The sequence below is a fragment of the Peromyscus californicus genome, unplaced genomic scaffold (genome assembly GCF_007827085.1).
Source record: "Peromyscus californicus insignis strain IS unplaced genomic scaffold, ASM782708v3 Scaffold_5__1_contigs__length_169319896, whole genome shotgun sequence".
NCBI lineage: Eukaryota > Metazoa > Chordata > Mammalia > Rodentia > Cricetidae > Peromyscus > Peromyscus californicus.
Window position 1 is genome coordinate 50,068,036 of NW_026294573.1, and position 25,344 is coordinate 50,093,379.

At 44.2% G+C, this 25,344-nt stretch overlaps 2 protein-coding genes across 10 annotated transcripts in view; both read right to left on the reverse strand.

Moving 5' to 3' along the window:
- Positions 1-623: 623 nt before the first annotated feature.
- Positions 624-13,340, reverse strand: Leprot (leptin receptor overlapping transcript). 3 transcript variants are annotated; one of them, XM_052717592.1, is made up of 5 exons: positions 13,226-13,340; positions 7,746-7,821; positions 3,923-4,109; positions 2,197-2,346; positions 624-1,219 (listed from the first exon to the last, which is right to left on the reverse strand). In XM_052717592.1, exons 1-4 carry the CDS (start codon positions 13,239-13,241, stop codon positions 2,230-2,232), a joined length of 396 nt encoding a protein of 131 aa, XP_052573552.1. In that variant the 5' UTR covers positions 13,242-13,340; the 3' UTR covers positions 624-1,219; positions 2,197-2,229. The 3 variants fall into 3 exon arrangements, with proteins under 3 accessions (XP_052573552.1, XP_052573551.1, XP_052573553.1); XM_052717591.1 differs by having other exon boundaries at positions 624-2,346; XM_052717593.1 differs by lacking the exon at positions 13,226-13,340 and adding an exon at positions 12,780-13,151 and having other exon boundaries at positions 624-2,346.
- A 5,011-nt stretch (positions 13,341-18,351) lies between these two features.
- The window catches only part of Dnajc6 (DnaJ heat shock protein family (Hsp40) member C6), a 164,123-nt gene continuing 157,130 nt past the window's right edge, over positions 18,352-25,344 (reverse strand). For all 7 annotated transcript variants that reach the window (XM_052718041.1, XM_052718044.1, XM_052718046.1 and 4 more), the window contains 3 exons: positions 24,290-24,432; positions 21,771-21,947; positions 18,352-20,672 (listed from right to left, as the gene is read on the reverse strand). In XM_052718041.1, the coding sequence (XP_052574001.1) occupies positions 20,571-20,672; positions 21,771-21,947; positions 24,290-24,432 (422 nt within the window). In that variant the 3' untranslated portion in view covers positions 18,352-20,570. The remainder of the gene's footprint in view (positions 20,673-21,770; positions 21,948-24,289; positions 24,433-25,344) is intronic.

The window sequence follows — 25,344 nt, forward strand, 5'->3', positions numbered from 1 at the left end:
GTGCGCGCAGGTGCCCATAGAGCCACAAGTCACTGGATCCTTGGAATTACTGTTGTGAGTCAGCTGATGTGGGTGCTGGGAACTGAACCCAGGTCCTCTGCAGGAACAGCAAGCACTCTTAACCCCTGGGCCATTCTCTAGCCTCTCAAATACTCTTCACAGTACAGGTACCTTTCATCATCCTGGAAATAAAATCAAGAGCTAATTCTTAAGCCAGGTGTGGTGTATGTGCTGATAATCACCATACTCACCTGGAGGGTGAGGCTGAAGTATCAAAAGAGCTTGAGGGTAGCCTGGGCTACTGAGGAAGATCCTATCTTAAAAAGAGAAAGGGGAGGGGGGAAAAGTAATACTTTAATCTTCTATATTAAAGTCATCATGGTTACTTGAGATGTGTTACAAGACACCTCTGGAAAAAATAGCATAAGTTGATGGCTATTGCCATCTGAAGGAAAGAAAAGTTCTTACAGCCCACTGGACACTGGAAACAGTATCCCAGAAGTCCCCGATATTATTCTAAGACAGAAATTACTGCTCAAAGCTGCCCACTCCAGTGTCAAGAAATTCTCACTCATCCTTTAAGCAAGGTAACATGAGACGAAAGACATGAAATTCAACTCCCCTTTAGTGTTTAAAGTCAAATTTATTACAATAGCAAGAGTCATGATTAAAAATGCTGGTTAAAATGATCAAGTATCTAAATCATTTTTCTAATGTAAATACTAGAAATGACAGCAATTCTAAATGTACACAAAATATTGAAATACACAATATCATGCACAAGGCCAAAAAGTAACATTGCACGCTGTCCGCTGTCTGTCCATCTGCTGGCCCCAGCATCACACCAGCCTGAGCTGGGTGTGCTGACTCCTCAGACCACAAGCCTCAAGGGTCCAGCGCTCTGGACACTCACAGGCTACTAACATTAATGCTTAAACACCGCTGTCGGCATCCCGATGAGGTGGCTGCTTTCACCTCCTTCTCCTGACAGGTCGCAGATAAAAAGGATGAGCTAGAAAAACTGTTTATAAGAACCAGAGTGGATCCCGTGTTTCCTGTGGAGGTGACATCAAGTTCCACACAACAAAGGAAAAGTGCACCGACATGTAAATCCAAAGAAGCCGTAAGCCTCTGCTTGCTCTTGACATTCATATGCCTCCAGGGGAGGCCAGAACCAGCCGGCCAAACGGGAATGATGGAGAGTGGGGGATGGGAGACACTGGAAAGGGGCAGGAAGCACAAAGTTTTAAAGGGAAATTTCAAAGAACTTTCAGTCTTCCCCTCCACTTATAGCAGGGACCTGTTACAGCCTGGGGCGGGGGGCAGAGGGCGGGGGAGGCAGCAGCAGGGCTTTTGGGTCATTTTGTAACTTATTCTGTGCAAACAGCCATGGCCCTTTAAATGATGTGAGGATTGATTTGTTCCCTCCTAAGAACAGGTTCCCCCAATTTGTTGTTGTTGTTTGGTTTTTGTTTGGTTTGGTTTGGTTTGGTTTGGTTTTCCGAGACAGGGTTTCTCTGTGTAGCCTTGGCTATCCTGGAACTTACTTTGTAGACCAGGCTATCCTCAAACTCACAGAGATCCACCTGCTTCTGCCTCCTGAGTACTGGGGTTAAAGGTGTGCGCCACCACGCCCTACCCAGATCCTCCCCGCAAATTTGAGGAACATCCCAAATATAAGTTTAAACATTTTAGAAACACCAGGAGTCTGAACTTATTCTTAACATGGGGCAGGTAATGAGCATGCAACACCCACCCAGAGAGGCTAAGTGTTGTGCCAAGGGGAGGACAGTGAGCTAGACATGATGCTGATTCCTCTACGACCAAGCTTCTCAGACTTCAACAGGCATGTGACAAGTGTGGAATGTCACCAGATGCACCTGGTCTAATGGGGCTTCAGACTCCACATCCCCTGTGAGCTCCCAGCACAGTGTGGGTGCGACTCGCTCTGAGATGGAGCTGCAGTGTACAGAGAGAATGCCAACTCTGTCTGGGCTGTCACAGATCCGTCCCAGTGTCTCTGATTACCCAAGTATGTCCCAAGCAGAATGAGTCGATGGAGTGACCTATCTGCCAGGAACAGAACTCATCTTTTGTTTACAACATCTTCCCTAAGATGATTATGATATAAAGGTATAAAAAACTCAGCATATTAAAATCCATAAGAAAACACCACATGTGCACAGATATACGTACAGTACAAACTCTAAGAAACTCGATGCTAAAGTGCTACCACTGTTCCCAACTGAAATCATCTCCTCTTCCAAAGACGAGGAAAAAGCCTTGAATTGTGAGGAAAATGACAGCATTGCCAGCCAGCACGAGGCCACAGGCTCCCCACTTGATCTGAAACACAAGAGAAGGGGTAAGTCACCTTCAGATTGTACTCTGTAAATCTCTTATTGGCTGCGCCAGAAACCTCCACTGAAACGTGACCAAGGCTGCCACAGGCTGAGTCACGTCATGGGTGGAAGACAGTGAACGTCTCAGCCATTAGTTTAACTGATGCCATGATGCTTGTTAATTAAGTCTAGTATCATCCTTTATTTTTAGTTGACAATGACTGCCTCAAGCAAAACACATGTAAGCAAGATTATTGATGATCCAATTACAACATTAGGCGCAAATGCTCTGCATGCATCAACCTCTTTCACAGAGAACAGGAACTGGAAAGTTATGCATCTGTTTGCTTCTTTTCTAGGCAAGGCATACTTTTAAACAATAATCTGCATTTAAAGGAAAGGGGCATTCCAGCTGGGCAGCTGGCTTCCTTGGAGGCACAGCTGGGGATGAGAGTACCCTCTAGTGGGCATTTTTTTCTTTTGGCTTCAAATGAACCAACAGAAATATCAATGAAAGTTTCTTCCCCCAAACACAAGCACAGTGCTGAAAGCAGAAATATCAACACTTAAGGCAGAAGAAGGAGGCCACGGCCACCTCGTGTTCAGAGCTTCAGAAAGCCTCATGGCTTAAGGAAAGTTGGAGCTGGCGCAGCCTTAGGGGGGCCTCTGGCTCAGTAGGCCCCAAGGACATTTGTGGCCTTACTCTCGGTCCTCCTTCATCATACTGCACTGTTCTTTACTCCACACAGTGCATTTTCATACCTAGGTGCCATTCCAACAGCCTTCTCTGCTTTAATCAAAATCCTATTGGGCTTTAGAGGCCCCCATCAAGCAGCTGCTGGCATTTCTCTCTTCCTGGTGCTCCTGTGGTATTCTTACCAATGTCCCTCCTCATACGTAGTATACCTTAGCATATATCCTCATCGGGGCATCATCGTGTTCTTCGAGTACTGACAGTATGGAATTTTTAGTCCTGGCATTTCATAAATGGTATTTAATGCTGAATAAATAAATGAGATTTGTACATATTTGCACGTTTGACAGCCAATGTGGTTGGCAGAATAAAAACAAAGAGTAGGAGAGTCAGAGAACATCAAGAAACTGAATAAATTATACCCACAATGTTTGTTTACATGCCAAAAAATAAAAAAAGCCTACAATGGCTGTGGTGATGTCGTCACTCACTAGATATTGCTCAGTATCTACCAGAGTACTGAGAAGTAAGTTCCTAGTTCCAATTTAATATGGACTTCATTTTCTGACTGGGGAAGCATCTTTTCTATCGTCTCTATGGCTTGTCCTGTCGTATAAGAGGCAGGAATCTAAGAGTGACTGAAAAGAATGGCTTAATGTGGAAAAAGCAAGAAGTCATACGATTTGACTAAAAGTTGTAGGAGAAACAAAGAAAGCATTCTGAAAATATGAGCACGACACTGATGAATCTCAAGTAGGAGAGAGAAACGCAAGCCACAGCTGGCTTCAGGAAAAGCTGAAGCAATGAAAATGAACTTGAGGTCTCAGACACAGGCCTTTGAAACAAACCCTGACGGCCGACTGAAACAATAGAAAACAGAACTCACCACAGCCACGCGAGCAAGAATAACAGGAAATCCAAAGGCAGAAACAACAATCCCAGTAGTGAAGAAATATGCCAGCTCCCGACAGGCACTGCTGGTCGCATCCGAGTCATATGTGACCCTTTTGGCAATGAAGTAAGGGATGGGGGAGATGACGTAGAAAATCAAGACGAACAGGGGCCAGTAAACGCTGTCCTCAGTGGAACCAAGATGAAACCCAAAAGAAACGTTACATCTTAACTCAAAGGCATATTACTGTTTCATTATCATTAGTTTGCATGTTTAAGTAAAAACATTAATCAACTATAAATACTATATCATGAAAATATTTCTACCAGGCACAGATATAGTTAGGAAAACATTACTTATTCTCTAGTACATATGCAGTTTATATTATGTTAAGAAACTATAGAGTATTATATTACAGATCTGCATTTTCTGGCAATACTGAACCCAGGACTTTATACAGGCTGGCAAGAACTCTACCACTGAGCTATATAGCTGGCCATGATCAGCACCTCCAAGGACAGGATCTTAAAAAGCCACCTGCTTTCCCTTCAGAACACAGTACAGTGGCTTACGCACGCTAGTTTCATGAAGATCTTTTACATGCATGCATGCATGCATGCATGAAAGCTTCCAATGATTTAAAATGAAACACAAATTAGGTTCCACATCCGCTGTTTTCCATTTCTTCAATTCATTCTGGACCACCCCACCCTCATTCTCTTAACCCGTAGCCACAGCAGCAGCCTTCTCCCTGCTCCTGGCACACTTTGGTCTCAAGCTTGCCTTGGGCTCTGACCTGCAGTGCAGTCAAGGCTGGAGACCCCTTCCTGAAGGTGACCCCAGTGACCCTTGCCTACAACACCCCTTTCGAGCTTTCTGCACAGCACCATTTGGTATCTTTGTGCTCACTAGAACAAAGATGTGATTTGTCTTAGTCAATCTCCATTTATCTCCAGAGCCCTGAATGGGACGTTCCAATTACACTTGTCAGGTAGGTAGGGGGAAAAAAAAAGATTTTAGGAATGAAGGAATGAAAATGCACATTTGCTCACTGTATGTACCCAACACCACCTTTCATTACAGTAGATTACAAGTATAATCTCACAAAAAGGAGGAAAACCACTTGCAGTGGTTAAGAACAGCCACTGAATTTACAATTGTGTTTCCCCTAAAAATACTTTCAAAATAATCTATCATCCTGGTTGCCTTCGGTTAGACACCCATTAGAGAAAAACACACCAGCCAGTCATCATCATAAACACATGGCACAATAACACACACCATCACCAAACGGTAATCATGCAGATCCACCCACACAGCAAGCGCCCCTGGGGTGAAGGGTGTAGGAAGTCGGGGTGATAACCAGGAAGCAAGAAGGGAGTGTCCTTCAGCAAGCAGACTTGGGAGGGAAGCAATGAATGCAGGCTCCTCATTTGAAACTGCAGAGGTTATCAGAATATATTCCAGAAAGTACTGTTGCAAGGGGCTGCTAGGCAATATCAGGATAAAGGCAGTGAGGAGCAAGCTACAGAGGGACCTAACTGTCACCTGCACTCTCCCTGGAATACTGTGACAGTTTTCTAAGGCATACTCGAAGAGACTGTCTCATGCAGAGCAGGCCTCTGGCAGGAGAAGTCTTTTCATATACAAAATTTAAAAATTTAAAATTTAAATTTTTAAATTTAAAATTTTCATATACAAAATTTAACATTTAAATATCACGTGGGAAGACCAAAGACTGGCCAACTCTTTTCTGTAAAAGACCAAATACAGACCACGAGTGGCCAGGCAACCTCAGGTCTCCGTCACCTCTGCTACTGTGGCGCAAAAGCGGTGCTGGTGGTCCCAACAAAGCCTGACCCACCGAAGCGGGCAACAGCTACACTGGCCAGTTTGCCAACTTCTGATGCAGATGAAAGTCCCAAGTTATTGTCACAAAGGCATAAAATGCGTCTCTGTGTGGTGGCGGCAATGTGTGCTGTTCTCATCTTAAGGAGACATGGTACCTTACAGAGAATTCAAACACCTGGATTCCAGTAGTCATGGAATGACAGACAGTGCCTTGGTCAAGAGTCAGAGCAGAGTGCCACATCCACACCTGCCATTTCCTACTGTACAGTCAGCCAGGCTTTCTTTTTCCAGGCAGGAAGGGGAATAACATATCCCTAAACCAGAACACAGTAATAGCTGTGAAAACTCTGAACAAATGTGTGTGCTTACATCATGTTTAAATAATGTGTGTGATCACTTCTAACTCCATGGTAGATTTGAACTCAGCAATGTTTTCCTGGTTAGTTTTTTGCCAACTTGACACAAACTAGAGTCATTTGAGAAGAGGGAACCTCACTTAGGAAAATAGCTCCGTAAAACTGGCCTATAGGCTAGCCTGTGGGGCATTTTCTTGACTTATGATTGATGCGGAAGGTCCAGCCCACTGTGTGTGTGTGTGGTGCCACCCTGAGCAAGTGGTCCTGAGGTGTGTAAGAAAGCAAGCAATGAGGAGCAAGTCAGGAAGCAGCATTCCTCGAAGCCTCTGCTTCAGTTCCTGCCTTCCGTTCCTGCCCTGACTTCCCTTCATGATGGACTACAACTGTAAGCTGAAATAAAGCCTTTCTCCCTAGGCTGCTTTTAGTCATGGGGTTTTATCCCAGCAATAGTAAACCTAAGACAGAGGTCACAAAAACCGGTGCCAGCTGGTCTCAGTCGCACAGGTTAGGTCAGGCATTCAAGCCACTCACCACTCATTCAAGCTGGCAGGAACTCGCCTGAGCCCTGATATCAGGGAATAAAACCTACTGTCACCAACACAGGCCATTTCCACGGCTCCAGGCCCCCATCTACATCTCTGACCGTGGTCCCTCTGGATCCATCCGGATTACAGTCTCTGTCACCACATTCCTACCTAGCATTCATGATATGTTTTCCCAGCTCCTGTTGTCTGGACACGTATCTGACCTCCTCCTCAGGGCATACAAGGCCCCAAAGAACTGGCTCTACATGCTGGGCTAATCCTCCTGTAGTGGGCTGCAGCACAAAGGCTACTGACTGTTCCCTATGCCTGTGATGCAGAGAACAAACGTCTCGCTCATCCACTAAGTCTTGGCTCAGGAGAAATGCGCAGGTCCGCTCTCTGAGCTCCCACTGCCTCTACACTCTTGTTTCCTCGATTAATTGTCTGTCTCTCCCTTCCAACTTCAACTGCAAGCTCCTGTGGGCAGGACGCATGCTCACAACCCCAGCGGCTTCAGGCTCAGAGCTTAACAACTGTTTATTAAATTAATACACCCATTTTTTTTTAAAAGGAGTTTTTCTCTACATAAATACACTGGTACCTGAAGAGGCTGAATTCCTAATGTAGACTTCACCAACTCGTGCATCACAGCACGGGCCACACTGATCAGACTCTGACAGTGACAGTAACAGAGAAGTTACTTTGAGAGCTGGAGAGTAGGTAGGTAAAGTGCTCGCTGTACAAACACAAAAGACCCGAGTTCAATCCCTAGCAGTCATGTAAAAAGCCTGATGCAGTAGTGTACACCTGCAATCCCAGCACTTGGGGTGGGGTGGGGGTGGGAGGACAGAGGGATCTGCATAGCTTGCTGGCCAGTCTAACCAAATGAGCAAGCTCCAGGTTCACTTAGAGACCCTGTCTCAAAAAAATAAGGTGGGAAAAAAGAAAATAAGGTAGAGAAGAGACTGGAAGACACATCACCTCCACAAATACCTGCATACACGCACATGTACACACACACACACACACACACACACACACACACACACACACACACACACGTAATTCATTTTCCAAACAACTTACCCATAGTCCTCCAAGGCACATCCCAGCATGAGAAAAGTCAGCCCAATAGCCCCACTGAAGGATAGTGCCACGAGAGCTGTGGAAAACACACATGAATGTTAAAGGTTCTAATCGATAGTTGTTTGGAGTAATGGGTCCAGAAACCACTAATAGGTGCAGAGTTTTGTCTAAGGGATGGCAAATGTCCTGGAAATAGATGGCGGTGGAGGCAGCACGACCTTGTGAATATGATAAAGTCAACAGAATTTTACATTTAAAAAGGCTGAGTTTATGCTATCTGAATATATCTCAGTAACGCATGGCTGGCAGGTCGGCTCAGCAGATAAAGGCACCTGCTGCCAAGCCTGATGAGCTGAGTTCACTCCCCAGGACCCATACTGTGGAAGGAGAGAACCAACTCCTGCAGGTTGTCTTCTAACCTCCACAGGTGTGCTGTATGTGCACACTCACATACTTTTTTTTAAAGATGAAATTTAACGAGAGGTACTTGTGGGATACTTGTACCCTGTGTGAAGGAGTATTGCTGTGATTGTGGTCATAAAAAGCTGGATGGCCAATAGCTAAACAGGAGGTACAGGCGGGATTTCTGGGGACAGAAAGGAAGAGGAGGAGGAATCTAGGCACATGGGGAGACGCCTGGAGACATGGAGAGGAAACAAGAGGCGCAAGATGGAAGAGGGGTAATGCCATGTGATAGAACATAGATATAGAAATGAGTTAATTTAGGTTATAAGAGCTAGTTAGGAACAAGCCTAAGCTATAGGCCAAGCTTTCATAATTAATAAGAAGTCTCCGTGTCATTATTTGGGAGCTGGCTGGTGAGACAGAAAAATACTCATTACAAGAGGTCACAAATTTAAGCAAATGTAGCAATTTACTTATGTCATTAATTAATGTTACATCTGACTATCCAGTGAGTACTACTATGTGACTGAATGTCTGTGTACCTTTTAAATTAATATATTTGAAATCATAACTCCTGGTGAGATGGTCTTAAGAAGTGAGGCCTTTGGGTTTGTTTTCTTTAAAACAATATAGTCCAAGCTGGCTTCCAACTTGAGATCCTCCTGCCTCCACAGCTCAAGAGGTGGGATAATAGGCATGCATAGCCACACATTTAGGAAATCAATATATTGAGATGAAAGCATGATTGTAGAGTTCTTTTGACAGGACCAGTGTCCTTATCACAAGAGAAAGAAACTTCTCTTTTTCACTGTCTGCTCCTGGATCCTGTACTTCCTGGCCTCCGATACTCAGCATTAAGTCATTTAAACTACCCAATTTGTGGTTCATTTGGTCCAATAGCCCACAGTGAAAATGGCAATGGCCTCTGTCCACCACTTTAAAACCAAAGGTGGAAAGCTCTCTGGCCACTCCAGTAACTTGGCTTTGTCTACTACATGGGTTCTCTCTACATGTGCCAAGATCGTCAACACCAGTGAGGGGAACTCACAACATGCCTTCATAGGAAACGATCCCCAACAGTGGCCACTGTCTAAATCCCCACACTCACTGGATACATCAGAACATGTCTGCCCTTTCCACTTTGCTCTATGACAGCCCATCAGGTTAACTCTCAGTCACCAAATGGGTCTCAGATGTCAATTCTGCAACCAGTTGGTTGCACGACCTTAGGCAGCTGGACCTCTCTGAGCCTAGTTTCTTACCTGTAAAGTGGCGAGGATGGTCCCATTTCATGGGGCTTTTGGAAATTAAATTGGATCATCTATACCTGGTGCTCGACAAAAGGGGCTCAACTGATGCTGGCTATGGCAGTTCTCCACTCACCCAGCTATTAAATAAAATAATAAATCAGAAGCACAGGATACCGGATCATCCAGATTTTCTTCTTAAAATCCCTAATATAATTAGTCACTGACTAATGAAGACTTTTTTAAAATTTTTATTTATTTTTATGTGTATTGGTGTTCTGCCTGTGTAAGGGGGTCCAGTCCCTTGGAACTGGAGTTACAGACAGTTGTAAGCCACCATGTGAGTGCTGGGAGTTGAACCCGGGTCTTCTGGAAGAATAGTCAGTGTTCTTAACCGCTGAGCCATGTCTCCAGCCCCTAATCAAGTTTTTTTTATTGCCTTCTTTTATTAAGAGATTTAGAGAGTGTTCAATAGAAAGAAACCATTATGCTTTCCAGGAACCCAGGATTAATACAGATGTCAGGGGAGGAGGAAGGAATTTCTATCTTAGTGTCTATCTTTTTTCTACTAATATGGTATTTTTAATGGACAAATATCTGTGAGTTTAGAAGTTGCCTGGCCCTTTCCTCATAGCCTTGCCCCGTTCCTCTGTGACAGACCGCCTGCAAAGTTCTCTCTTCCAGGAACCTACAGCATGTGAACCACAGACCTACTTCTTCTTTCTGTTCCAAAATCATCTCAAAGTTCACAACCATATTTCTGCTCAGTGCCTTTAAGCCCTGTGTGTGTGTGTGTGTGTGTGTGTGTGTGTGTGTGTGTGTGTGTGTGTATTCAGGAATTGCACTCTCTGCCTACTTCCTCTCTTTTTAAATTGTGTGTAAGAAAGATGTGTCTGAAGGGGGGCAGGTCTGTGTGCTGCAGCACATGTAAAGACAGCCTTGTGAAGTCAGTTCTCTCCTCCCACCTTCCCATGGGTTCCTGGGATTGAACAGAGATCCCTCAGCCTGCAGAGCGAGCATCTGCTGAGCCAGCTTGCCAGCTTGCTGCCATTTCTTAAATTTCAGTAGGAGCTAACCAACAACTCAAGTCCGTCTCTTTTCACTTCACACTTGACTGCTGAGAAGCTCAGTTCAACCCCAAGCTCCCAGAACAAGGGCCCAGCCATATCCAAGGCTCCATCCCACAGCAGATCCTAAGAACTCTATTTCTCATCTAGATTATTGTACCTGTAGAGCCAAAGCCAAGAAGGACCTCAAATCCAACATACAGAATGACCTTCCATTCCTACTCCAATCCCATCCTTTTAAACACATGCTTCATCTTACCCTGAAGACCTGTTTTAGAGGGCTGACCATAGCTGTCCTCTATAGCTCATCAGAGTAACTCATTTTACCAGACCTCACTCAAAACGGCGTCTTCTCTTGAACTCTTTGCTACTGTGTAAGAGCAGCCCTTATGCTCTCCTCCTGCTGCCGACTGAGCCTCTCCCTAGCCTTCCTCCATACAGATGATTAGCTGCCTGTGTGTTGCCCTCTGCATCTCTGGTCACAGCCTGCAAGCTGCTCTATCACTAGAGGCTCACTACACTCTCCCCGCTCCCCCTCCAAGTCCCTGAGAACAAGAAAAGAAGATGTGTTCTTTCACGGCCTCTGCCCTAGTCAGGTGTTGTTCTGTCCAGCTGGAATGTATTCTGGTCCCGACCCCACCCTTGCGGGGGCCCTATAAATTCAGCTGAAGTATTTCCTCTTCTGTCACCTGCCCCCATCAAGGAGTGGTCATCCATGCTGGCTTCACACCGGAGTACCACAAACTGGGTGACTGAGAACCAGAGAAAATAATTCTCTTAGTTCTGGAATCAAGGTGTCGGCGGGGCCGTTCTCTTTCTGAAGTCTCTAAGGAGCAAGCTTCCTTGCCTAACACCCAGTGCTAGCACTACTGGCTTGCAGCTATACCATTCCAACGTCTATTACCGTTTTTTTTTTTATTTTAAAAAATTATTTACTTAGGTTTATCTACCTATATATGGGAGTGTGCATGTACATGTGTGGAAGTAAGAGTTGGTTCTCTCCTGTTTCCCCATGTAGGTCCCAGGGATCAAACTCAGGTCTCAAGGTTTGGCAGTAAGTGCCTTGCCTATTAAGCCTGTGGTTCTCAAACTGTGGGTCGTGACCCCTTTGGGAGGTGAAAGGACGCCTTTCACAGGGGTCACCTGAGATCATCAGAAAGCACAGATATTCACATTACAGTTCATAACAATGGCAACATTACAGTTATGAAGTAGCAATGAAAGCAATTTTCCGGTTGAGGGTCACCACACCATGAGGAACTGTGTTAAAGGGTCCTCCCAGCGTTAGGCAGGTTGAGGACCACTGTACTAAGCCATCTTGTAGCCCTCCACTTCTGTCCTTATGTGGTGCTCTCCCTGTATGTCTTCATGCACCAATTTCTCTGTTATCTGAAGGACATCGTGCAAGGCAGTAAGTACTACCTTCGGCTGATTAACATCTGCTGCTTGCAAATAAGGTCACACCCTTATTTGCCACTAGGGAGTTACAACTTGAACATATCTTTGGAGGGACATGATTCACCCCAACATATTATCTCTATGTTCCCAACTGTCTCTGAGCACACCTCATTTACTTACACAGCAATATAATTATCTGCAGCCGTCAAGTCAGTAAAAATTTCTCATTTATCTTTTATCCTAAGTCTCCAATATAGTTCTCAGTAACAGTTGAATTACCCGAAAAATTTTTTTACTTTGCTTAGTTCTTGTCCACTTCATAGCCTGAGTTCCTTTTTCACTACATGATTTCTAGCACGTTCACACATAAACTACTGTTACTATTTTGTACTTTGTGGCCATGACCAAACACTCTGTAGTGGTGAGACACCATTCCCCCTGTTTTCTGCACGGCTTTCAAATGGATATATTATACAGTGGACACTGCTCAAATAAACCACATTTACTCAGCTGATATGGAAAAGGAAAGTCCTCCAGAAATGGTAAGGTATGTCTGTTACTGCTACTCAACACAGACACATTCATAGTGTACCCAAGTACACATGCATATACACTGTGTCCATCTGTACACATGTTGGTAACTGGGAAGGTCTTATTTTGGTGGACAGTTTTTAAGGAAAGGAAGTCCAACAGAGACAAGTTAGTCTACTTTGTGCAGATGATCAGAAATCCAATCAGGAAGCCTTCCAATAACTACGTCCCCACTCAGACCCCCATTGCTCTTCATTCATACAGATCAGGGTGGTCATCTCGGTACCCTCTTTTATCACCATTCAAAAATACAAACAGCACACCCACTGCTTTGTCTGTTCACAGTCGAGTTAAAGAAAACACTCAAAGTCTTGTTAAAATCCCACCTAATCACAGCCCCCAGGCTGCGACGAATAGAGTGTTTCTGGTTACTTTTCACGGCCACACGCCCGGAATTGATTCTGCCCATCTAGAAAATCCTAAGGAACAACAGAACCAAGTTTCCAACACCCAGCCTGGAGACAAAGGCTCCTCTGTAAGCCACAGGAAACTGCGGAGGGGCAGGAAGGTGAGGATGTGGGACCCTGGTGTGACCCGCGGGGAACTGAGAAGCCCAGGAGGCGACAGGGGAATGCACAGCCCACAGGGGGAAGCCTCCGCCAGGGGTCTGGCGGGCGTGGGCACCAGCATTTACAGGGTCCGCGAAACACCGCTGCAGCGCACCCGGGAGGCCGGGGTCTGCAAGAGCCCGCACGCTCAGCAAGCTGGGAGCCGCACAGCTAGGAGCCGGAGCGACCCCAACCACCAGCCGCGGGCGGGGGTCGCGGTGTACCTTTAACGCCCGCCATGTCTCTGGAGCTGAGGCCGTCGCTGCTTCCGGCTTCCTCCAAAAGCCGCCCCCACCCAGACTAGCAAGGGCTGGCGTGCGAATCCGGGACCCGCCCCGACTCGCAGGGTCCGCCCTTGATGACATTATCCCCGCCCTCAGCCAGCGTGACCCCGCCCCCTTCTACAGGACCCGCCTGCTGTTGTTTTAGGCTCCACCTCCGTCCCCCCATCCAGTTCGCGGAGCCCCGCCCTCGAGGCCTGAGCCCACCCCTCCAAATAGGTCCCGCCCCTGATTCCTGGGGCTCCACCCTCGGCTCGCGGAGCCCCGCCCACAGAGGACAGAGCCCGCCCCACCATGCAGAACCCGATTCCTACTGGTTTTGGCTTCTGCCACTCAGAACCTCACGCCCAATTCGGCTGGACCCATGCCTACAGGCACACAGCACTTCCGGAGCTGATCCCGCCCATGGAGACCCGCCCCAGGCGTCTCTCCACACTTCGCGGACTTATAACTCCGCCCCCAGTTCTCAGAGCCCCGCCCCTACTGTGCCGATCCTGCCGGGTCTGGCAGAACCCCGCCTCCGCTGGATTGTTCGCGCCTCCGCCACTCAGAGCCCGGACTCTACTGGTCCTAATTACTGCCACTCAAACTTCGTTCACGTAGTCTCCAAGGCCCTGGCACAGAACTCTGCTCCTAGTCTCGGCGCCCCTCCTACTTTCACTACCTCAGAATAACCCCTTAATTTTAACTTCAGGGATCCTAAAAATCCTGAGACGTCCCAGCCACGCCCCTCAGTCTGGGTACCAAACCTCCCTCACAGTCGTGGCTTCGGTCTCAGATGCTGCCCCAGGATATTCTAGATGCTTTGTAGCTGCATTAACATGTTGTGTAAACTAGTGTGTCCGTCTGTCTCCTTCATTCTTGTTTATTTGCAGCGATAAGTACTATACAGACTCTTTGGGTCCAAAGTTCTGCTGAGTCTTTAAATAAAGAACTATTATTTTTTTGCAACGTGGATCTGCAAGTAACTAAGGCCAATTTTCGCTTCCCCAGAGCCGTTTTGGTTTTTTTTTTTTTTCTTACCTTCATCCAGAATCTTTATCTTAGAAACCATCCAGTCGGAACCCTCTACAGAAAGGGATTCAGAAAGGATAGGAACTGTGCCAAACAGCTCCTTAGATGAGGTTAAGAAGATAAGAACCACGAAGAAACACATTTTTGGGAAACATAACATTTGCATAACTGATTACAATATAACGATTTTTAAAATTTATACTGTTAATCATATTGTAACCATTACAAGTTAAGCCACTCATCGTAAGTGTGTATAGAATAAACAGTGTACATAGGGTCTGGTACTATCCGCAGTGTCAGGCATCTGCCAACATCGTGGACAATACACCTGATGAGAAGAGGGCATTGTAGTACCTGTAAAAGCATTAAGGAAATTGCTCCGTCGAGCCTGTTTTTAATTCCTCCTTTATAACTAACCATTGAGCTACTTTAGTGAGGAGCTAGGATATTTTCCCACTTTAAATGATTAGGATACATTCTCCTGACACTCTCAAGCATTCAGTTTGTCCCTGAAAGACCATGTAGAGGGGTTTGCCAAAGTCTTCTATGTCACCCTGCATCTAATCCCATGATTTGAGAGAAACTGACATCAGAGGCAGTGTAGTGTGAATGTCCAAAGCTTGGCAAAAAAAAAAAAAAAAAAAATACTGAAAAATGGTAAGAAGAAGGAGAAAGAAGAGGAGGAACAGAAAGGAAGGAAGGGAGGAGGGCGGTGGTGGCGCACGCCTTTAATCCCAGCACTGGGAGGCAGAGCCAGGTGGATCTCTGTGAGTTCGAAGCCAACCTGGTCTACAAAGTGAGTTCCAGGACAGGCGCAAAAACTACAGAGAAACCCTGTCTCGAAAAAACAAAAAAAAAAAAAGAAAAAAGAAAAAAAAGAAGGAAGGAAGAGAGAGAGGGAGAGAGGGAGAGAGAGAGAGAGAGAGAAAGAAAGATAGAAGAGAGAGGGAGGGAGGGAGGAAGGAAGGAAGGAAGGAAGGAAGGAAGGAAGGAAGGAAGGAAGAAAGAAAGAAAGAAAAAGAGAAAAAGAGAAAGTTAGTTGTTGGCCCCAGGGTCATGTTTGGGACCAGGACAATTCTGAGACAGTGAGTGTATCTCCAGCTGCTTTCTGCCACACCACTGCCCTTGCAGTTCACTGAACACGTTAAAAATGTCACCTTGCCAGAGGGTTTGACCATCACCTGAGAAATCAGGCTTTTCTTTTGCCAGATATTACACTGTACTCACCCATTCCACATTTCCACAAGAAGAGCCACCAAAACCTGCGTCTCACCCCAACCAGCCATTTCTATGCTACTGGACTGTACACGACCTGGGCCTCCGTCTTACTGCCTACCACTAGAATAGAGTACTTAGGATGAATCTTAATGTTTCCTCCTTAGTTCAAGTTTCAAACGCTATGAACTAGATTTTATTATCTCCACTTTATTATAGCCGGTAAAAGCAAGGTTCAAATAGTGACCCGGGAACAGGAAAGCTGAGATCAAGCCCTGGAACACTCAGTTTAGCCACTCAGAACTGTTCTCTCCTCACAGTAGTTCAGAGAGGAGGCAGGGGTTGATAGTGTTGAGAAATAACAGGAATGCCATATGTGTAGGAGGGTGTTCAAAGCAAGTCATTGATTTCATATCAATCTACATATTTACTAATGTCTTGCCTATGGTATATACCAAAGTTATCTCTATTAACTGTGGGAGCAAAAAAAGGTGTGATCCCTTTCCCATTCATAAAGTTTCACGGCCCATGCCACTATACCAAAAGACGGGTTACACGAGAAAAATCACAACAAATTTATCTGATCATAGTTTTAAATGACACAGGAGCCTACGAGTTGAGGACTCAAGGAGTGTGTGTGTGCTATGCCTTCTTGTGTTTAGGTCTGATGAAGCACCGAAAGTCACATAGAAATATGATGGGTCAAAAGGAGTCTGCTCCAATAGTGATGGACTCAGATGGAAATCTGAAAGGTCTGTCTATTCACATTCTTCTCGGATGCTCTGTGCAGCATTCCTCCTTCCAGATACGGCACAGGACCCTTCCTGGACTAGTAAGCTTATGGTCTAATCAAAGAAGGTGAAAGAACTTGCAAAGGTCAACGCTCACGGCAGAAAGGGAGGAAAATGAAGGTGACTTCAGGTTTTATGTCTGGCTTTAAGCAAAGGGCGTGGGTTCTATGACCTGCCAAGGCAAAAATGAATGCTCATCTCTATGATCTCCCTACGGAAGGAAGATGGGAGATTGGAGAAATTTGGCTTCTGAGGTCTTCAGTTTGTGGTCATTTTTCTGAGGCCTGACGTAGCAAATACTAGTAAGTTTACTATAAACAGTATTGCCTCTCCCTATCCCATAGAAAACACCTTTCTCAAACCCCAGCTCTTACAAGACCATACATGTAAGATCAGCACAAGGTATCCTCTGAGCCTCAGGCAGGCTCTAAGGTCAGCGCATCAGTTAAACGGAAACATGCTATGACACTAACAGAAATTAATAAACAGATTTCCCTTCTTTGCCCACAGTTATCCCATCTACAGAAGCTACCAACAACTGCCATTTTCCACACCCAGATCTCACCCCATCCCCACCCCATGGAGACAGGAAGAAGTGCCAAAGAGCAGGTGTTTCCAGCAGACTTTCCATCTCCTGTCCCCATTTCTCAAACCTGAGGGCTCCAATGTAGCTGCTGCTCCAAAGCTATCAGTGCTACCCTGTGTCTCATTTATCATCAACAGTAGAATAGTTTATTGGTTAGAATCCTTGTGATAACAGTTTACACCCATGGTCCCTAATTCTTCCATGGAAGAGTCGTGAGGAATCTATTCTACAAATGATAAAATCGGGACTCAGAGAGTTTAAGGTATTTGTTAATATAACAGATATTAAGTAGGAAAAAAAATCAAGATTTAAAGCTACTTTTTTAGTTTCAGACCAACACATAGCACCATGCTGCAAACTGTATGGCTTATTTTTAGGATAATGAAAACCTCTTAATTTGACCTACATTTTCTGGTCTGGTGTTTCCAGCATGGGAACTGACCTGCACTGTGCTAACTTCCTCTGAAATTACACCTTCATGCTGACTTCTTACTAGGTGGGGTCTCACCGTGGCACTGGTACTGACTTGAGACTCTGAATCTAAATGCACAAGCACAGCAGTGGCTCAAATGCTCTGGTACAGCATGTCTACAAATGTTCCTGCCCTGTGGTAAAGTCCCAAATTACAGATCAACCTCCCTGACACATACGGATGAAAATGCATTAATATTCACGTGAGGAGAATAGGATTTCCTTTTGCAACACAGTATTAATTAGGCATGATCTGTGTGTGTGTGTGTGTGTGTGTGTGTGTGTGTGTGTGTGTGTGTCTGTCTGTCTGTCTGTCTGTCCGTCTGTTTATCCATCTGTCTGAATGTCTTGTCTGTCGTTTTGTCTTAGGGCATGAATGATACTGGGAGATGAAAGTATCACTGTAGAATCTTGTCAGGTCACATTTCGATGCAAATGTATTCTGCACTTTTCACATTCTTTCCCCTTACTGTGCCTTAAAAGCAAATCAGGTCAGAAGGTATCTTTCAACTTTGTCATTGCATGTCTTATCTCATTTGTTTTCTTTTGTTTTTTAATGATTTAGTTTATTTTTAATCATGCATATGGGGGAGGCGGCATGTGTACATCAGTGCAAGTGCCTATGAAGACCAAAAGAGGGCATTAGATCGTTCTACAACTGAGGTTACAGGCAGTGAGACTCCCAATGTGGGTGCAGAAACCCAAAGCCAGGTCCTCTGCAAGAGCAATACGCACTTTTAACCACTGAGTCATCTCTCTAGCCCAGCGGTTCTCAACCTATGGGGTCGCAGCCCCTTTGGCAAATCTCTATCTCCAAAAATAGGTACATTGTGATTCTTAACAGTAGCAAAATTACAGTTATGAAGTAGCAACAGAAATAATTTTATGGTTGGGGTCACTACAACCTGAGGAACTGCATTAGGAAGGTTGAGAACCACTGCTCTAGCCCCTTACATTCCCACAAGTACAAAAATAACGACTATTTCTACAAGTATTTTTATCCTTTTTAATATACATTACAAATATTTTAGAACAATGACATTTTGTTGTGTTTAACGTATTTACAAAACAAAAATATATTACAATAAATATGAATGAGACAGTGGATCTGACCAACAACAAGCTGTCACAACCAGGTATTTAAGAGGAATGCAGAACCTATTGGTCTGCATGTGTTAAAAGTTTTAAGATAGACAGGCATCCAGAATCATAATGCATCTGGGAAAGAGGTGGGAAACCCCCAGATTTAAGGAGGGGTTCTTTTTCATTGCTAGTCGCATAACATTTAGTGGTATTTAAACCATGAACATTAATGAGCTATGCAAACATGGCACAAAGCTAATATAGTCCTATCATTTCAAAATGTACGTAACAGCCACATAATATCCTCTTAATTATTGTCATTATATACTGTAGTTCACACAATATCTACAAATGTGAATGAAGAATAAAACAAAAAACCAAAAAAAAACCCCAAAAAACAAAACAGGTCACAGCAACATGTCTTACATCCCAATCTTAAATAGGACAAGCACATACTGGGTACGACATCATCGTATAATACGTTAATAAATAACACCTAGGTTCTCATGGTTACTTTGAACAGTTTATAGCTGTATACTTAAGAGAGAGCAATTGTTTTTTGAGAATTTCACATTATCCATAAAAGGTAAAATAAAAAAAAGAACTTTTATAATTAAAAAACAGAGAGAAAGAAAAGAGAGATCTATATAGAACAAAAGTATTTCTGACATGCTGCTTTTCCCATTCAATTTGTCACAAGAATATTAAAACAGAAACAAACAAACAAAATGATTGTCTTTGAAAACAATTTTTGAAAGCCTTTCACAACAGTGAGTGCGAACCTTTTAAGATTAAAATGAAAATCTTCTTGACCGCCTGCTTTGTGACGATGGATGTGCACATTAGACATGTCCATATGCATACATGCGTAGAGAGATGCTGCGTATGTGCTCACCAGGAGACCTAGTGAAGTCCCAGCAATACAAGCTGCTTACCCTGCAGAGTAGGAAGCACTGAACACTGGGCTAAAATCCAACCAGCTGGAGGTCTGGAAAGCTTCATTCTTGCATATTTTTCACAGGCATCCAACAGCAAACCCAGCGGAAATAATCCAGGGGGTCCAGATTCACTGGGTGGGTGGGACTCTGGTTCCTCAAACTGACAAAGCTATCCAAAGATACACACAGCTCTCTCCCCAACTGAACCCTTCTCCTCACTCAGTGTTGTCTTCTCTGTTTTCCTCATAGCTCGATACAGACCACCAGAACACCAGGTCCATACCAACTGTGAATGGGCCAAACTGCTTTACAAACTGTCGCCCATGAAGAATGGTTTCTTGACTAAGCAAAAGAAAGCGCACTAAGCCTCGTGGCAGCAATTAGAAGGCGCTTTTAAATAGGTTTGGAGTTGTGGTGGTGGTAGTGTTCCGAAGTTTCTCTTTAATCAACCACAGGTTTTTTTTTTTTAAGGGAAAGGGAGCCAGTAGCCCAATGTCCTGAACGGAAGTTGAGATTCGACATCTCAAGCCTCCTGGTCTCTTCAACTATCCTGTATTTGGGCTTGCAGTTCATCCAGGAAAAGTTAGGGGTAGTGCCCAGATTTCTGCATAATCACAGCCCACCGTCTAGCCACTTCTATAATGGTTACCACTCTTGATCAAAAAACACACTACAGGAGCGAAAGGCTCCAGTAAATTTCCATTAAAAAAAAAACACTTGGTTGGTGATATTATTGGAGTTTGTGTAAAGGCATTGCTCAAATTACATCTTTTAAAAACAAAACACAAACAAAAAATATCCCTAAATCAATTCCTTAAAACCATTATGTAATCCAATTATCATAACGTCCACTCATAAATCTTAGTCTCAGACAATGAGATGGATGTCATGCCTTCGCCTTGGGTGGCCTCGGTCCCATTTCCCCAGGCAAAATGCTGAGGAGGCTTCCCAGAGGGCAGGCTGGAATGTATAACTCTGCAAGGTCAGCTTGCTAGAGTTCTTGGTGCTATGGACTTCAAGAAACCAAACATTCACATTTCTTATCATGAGAAATGAATTCATGAGGAACTTAACAGTTTAGTACTAGAAATACATTACTGGAATTTTTGGTTCATCTGTGAAAATCTCAGAACTGTAATACACACTAAGCGTTAACACAGGGCTGCAGCCAGCATAGAAAAGCTCACAAATTAATACAAGGGCTTCTGGCCTTGGTTTTCAAATTCAGACCAGGCATCATTTAGCTCCATGAAAATCATCTTTGCATATTGTTCATAGGGTTGCCCAGTAGCCTAAAGAAAACACAAAATACAATTAGATGTTTAAAATTAAACTTATATTAAATTCACTGAGAATGTGGGTGGTAATTAAAATGCTCTTCCATTAAGACATTTCTTTTTACAGCCTACCTATATGAAATTAATTACTGAGCACTGCCCTGGAAACTCACAGAAAATAACAGAAAGCTATCAATAAGGAGAAAATTGGGAGCTTGCTGGACAGTAAAAGATGCATCTCTTTGTTAATGAAAACCCTATCTCCAGCTGACTGTATTTCCAAATTCCCCTTTTCCAATTTCTATAAAGTTAAGGTCTTTGAGACTCATAAGAGGGCACTTTGCCAGCTTCTCTGGGCTCCGATTTCTCTTTTGACTGATCAAAGTCCAAGCATTAATATTATTTCTCATTAATTATTCTATTTAGTTATAAGGAGTGCCGAGAGATAGAAATCACACATGACTTCAAACATGTATCCCAGAGGCACTGCAAGCACGACTTCATGTCACATGTCTGTTACAGGTCACATGACAGCAGGGTAGCATGCTTCAGGCTGAGGTACTGTTGCAGATTACAATGAACTCAGCCAGGAAAGAACTGAAGTTCTGATCCCGTGGAGCCCTTATATGCTCTCGTAATTTATTCAAACCATGAGCATCAATTGCAACACACACTGACATTTTAAAAATCTTGTTGATCCTTACCAATATTTTGTGTTCCAAATCCTCCCTAGAGTGTCTCCTGGAATTCTGGCTAGACATGATCCTGCCCTCCACGGGAACTGAATTTTCCTTTGAAGTACTCAGTCTTGTTTTATTATTGTAGTTCAAGATCACCTGTAAGCCCTAAAACTAAGTCACGGATGAGTGCTGCACTTCCATGGTTAATACAATGCTTGCCCCAGTGTTTGTAAAGGATGCTTGGATTGCTTTCTGCCAGCCTCATGAAGTATGACTATTTGTTTAGATACCTGGTTTAAATGACCCACAGGGTAAGTTTTGTTGACTAGCTGTCTTCATCAATCAGCAAACCGAAAGCATGCTGTTTTATCCTATGCTTCTCAAGTCTGAAACAAGGACCAGGCCAGTCTCTGACAGGGCAGGTCCTACCCACCTTGTCCGGGTGCACCACCAACACAGCCCTCCTGTACACTTTCTTCACTTGCTCTGGCGTCACCAGGTCTGCCATGCCCACGGGCTTCCACTTGGTCTCGCCGGCCCACAGCACAGTGTGCATCGTGGACAGCAGGGCTCTGATGTTTCTCTCTTTGCCTTCTATCCATTCCAGGATCTGCAAACAGGAAATACAAAAGGGGTAAAGACAGTCAAACACTTTCTATCTACCAGAACTCTGAAGGTCTATTCTGTTTCAGTGAATCTGAGCAGGAGACACTCCCCCACCTCCCTCCTCATCCTTCCAGTCTACATCATTGTTCAAAAGCTGTTCTTGAACTTCAGACTACACCTCTGCAGTCGGAACTCCTTTCTGTCTTCCTACAGCTAATTATATACTCTTAACATATGAACTTCATGAGGTCACACCTGGGTCTACTTTGTTCCCTTAACTAAATAAATATTCCTTTCATGTAGGCCAAAGTTGTGCTAGGATGTAGCTCAGAGGTAGAATACCTGCCCTGAGTTTGACTCCCGCCACAAGGGGAAAAAATGCCACCTAACCTACTGCATGAACAATTCAACCTCTCCAACTGGGATAAGCTTTATAACTCTGTAGTTTTTAACAAAATCTCAATCATTCGATTTTATCAAAAAAGACTTGGGAGCAGGTGCTGGGGTGAAAGCCTGCTAGCTCAGAGACAGAGAAAGCAACCAGCTGACCTTCCTCCTCAGCTGACATCCCAGAAGCCTCCCACCTTCTCCACATCATCTCAAACAAGACTCTTCAAACTGAATGTTCCTCCCTTCTACTTCCTGTGCATCTCTATCTATCCTCCTGACTCTCTCTTACTCTCTGTTTTTTCTTAATAATCCTATGTTCACTTCCTGTCAACTGATTGCTTGCTCCACCTCTTGACCTGTGGTTGACTTTATTTAATCCTGTTTACAATATTCAAGCAGAAAGCTCTTGGATTAAAGGTGTGTGCTAGGGCTGAACCACACCACAGCTAGAAACAGGTTTTTCCAGAAAATAACACAATCTCAGGGTTCAGTGTGATCAAATATCCTGCAACATAACTCTTTGATCTTTATGTACTCATCAACAACCTCACACCACTCATCTTCAGAACCACCTTCTGCCTCCAGGCTGATGATCTGCATCTGGCTGTCCACATGACAGCCTCACTTGTGAGGAACTCACTTCCTTAGCTGCATCTGGCTGTCCACACAACAGCTTCACTTGTGAGGAACTCACTTCCTTATCTGCATCTGGCTGTCTACACAACAACCTCACTTGTGAAGAACTTATTTTCTTATCTGCATCTAGCTGTCCACACTACAGCCTCACCTGTGAAGAACTCACTTCTTTTTCTGTGTCTGGCTGTCCACACTACAGCCTCACCTATGAAAAACTCACTTCCTTATCTAGAGTTAAGGAACTTAAATTCACTGAGCGACACATGTCTTTTTTCTTTAAAAAAAAAATCATTCTCCTTTCCACCAAACTGATTCTTTAGAACTTTAGAATCAAAAACAGATGTTTTGTTTTTTGCTTTAAGAAAAAGTAGAACTTCTTTAGCTTAAAAGCAGAAGGAGTGTGTAGTAGAGGCCAAGGTCCTCACCATTATTAGCTCCCCTTTCCTCAATCTATACAAATCTCATACCTAATCTCTCTTGATCAACAGAGAACTGAAACGTTGTTTCCATCAACCAAGAGCAGCAGAAAGTTCTCAAGGTGGACAGAAAATACCAATAGTGAATTGTTCTCACCAAACTCTAATGACCGATATTTATAATCTAAAGGCTTCTGAACTTTAAAGCTGAATATCATTGTTCATCTGGTGGGCAAATGTAAGGAGTCTGTATTACCAAACCACGGGCTAAAATTAAGCACCAAGCACAGACCTTTCCAAAGCCACTTTGCTATTGAAGAACCCGACTGTCGTCAAACCACAGCTTCAGAGACCCACCGTAATAGAGTGACTGCCAGAATGAAGTGCCTTCCCTAGTTGATATGGTCTGTGTCCCACCCTAGAGTCAATGTTGAGTTGTAACACCCGAGGTGGTGTATGGCATTAGGAGGTAGGGCCCTTGGGGGATGTTATGATTCAAACTCTTCTCCACAAGCTCGTGTTTTGAGCATCTTTTCACCAGTGGATGGTCTTTCGGGAGACTGTGGAACCTGCAGGGGCTTAGCTAGTAGAAGTAGCTCCCTAGGAGTGGGCCTTCGAAGGTTCTCCCTAGCCACCCCTTGCTGCAGTACCCCTCTCTCTGATCCCTGTCTGCTTCCACGTGAACAGCCACCCTGCACGAGCCCATTGCCACGCCTCTCTTGTCACAGTAAACTGAAATCTCCCGAGACCATGAGCCAAAGCAAATCTTTTCATCCTCAAGTTGTATCTATCAAGTATTTAGTCCCTAGTAACCCACATAAAGGCAACCAATACCGGGGTGATTGGACATATATGACTTTGTCACACATTTTTGTCCTACAGGATGATCAAGGGGCTCACTCACCTTTAATTTCTCAGGGTCCATTTCCTTAGCCATTTCCTCCTTTCTCATCTCAGCTATTGTTCGAGGCCCCTTCTTGTCTTTGTGGGCGTTGAAACCTTGACTAGAAAGCAGGTCTTCAAAGTCAGCAGCCTTTTGCTTCCCTTCTGTAACACAATATTTGGAAACCATCACAACGTTCATTCCTAAACAGAATGGCAAACCCTCGCTTCTTGGAAGTATGGGGCTTCCAAGTAGTTTTTCCATACTTCCACCCTCTTCACACCATGCAAAACAGTAAGAGCTCTGTGTAACAAATGAGGAAAATGGAAGGCTGGAGAGCCCAAGGGGCCTGTCCAGAATCACACAACGTGTCTACGGCAAGCGCAGGTCTGGAGTCTGGATCACTAATGCCTATTTCATCTCCAGTATAACTTTGCAGACAAAGATACTCATGATTCTACCACAATTACAATGAACTAGTGTCAGAGACTGGACAAGAGCCTAGATTCAAGTCCGTGAAATCCTCCCTGCTATCACTTCCCTGTCTATACCCAGCTGATGGGTTCAATGGATCAGAGTGCCCTTCCCCTGCAAGTCTGGTTGGGAACTAAACTTCTCTCGGTCTTTTTGAAGAGGCAGATCCTAGAAACAAATGTTATGTGTCTGAAATCCAGCTATGACCACAGGTGTCTATACTTCAGTTTCTTAATCTAGAGAAATGAGGAAACAATATAGTGTTGTCATGAGAATGAGCTAAAAGCATGCCTGGTTATCTCAGTGTTCATTGGAAAACAAAACTGAACAAAACCACAACAGCCCATGTAGTCAGTAGTAATCAACCCGCAGTATTTTTTTTTCCTTGTTGGGAATCTTTTGCCATCTCTGTCCTTAAGAAGCCATTTTGACAGGTTCCATCCTTTTCTCCTAAGAATACCTTCCTTATTCCAAAGGAAATAGTTTTCTGTCCCATCTACCCCTCCAATCAACATGTATTAAGACTTAAAATACAGCAAGTGCTATGCTAGGTTTGAAAAACTTTGACAAAAGCCTTCCTTCATACTCCAGCATGGACAAGG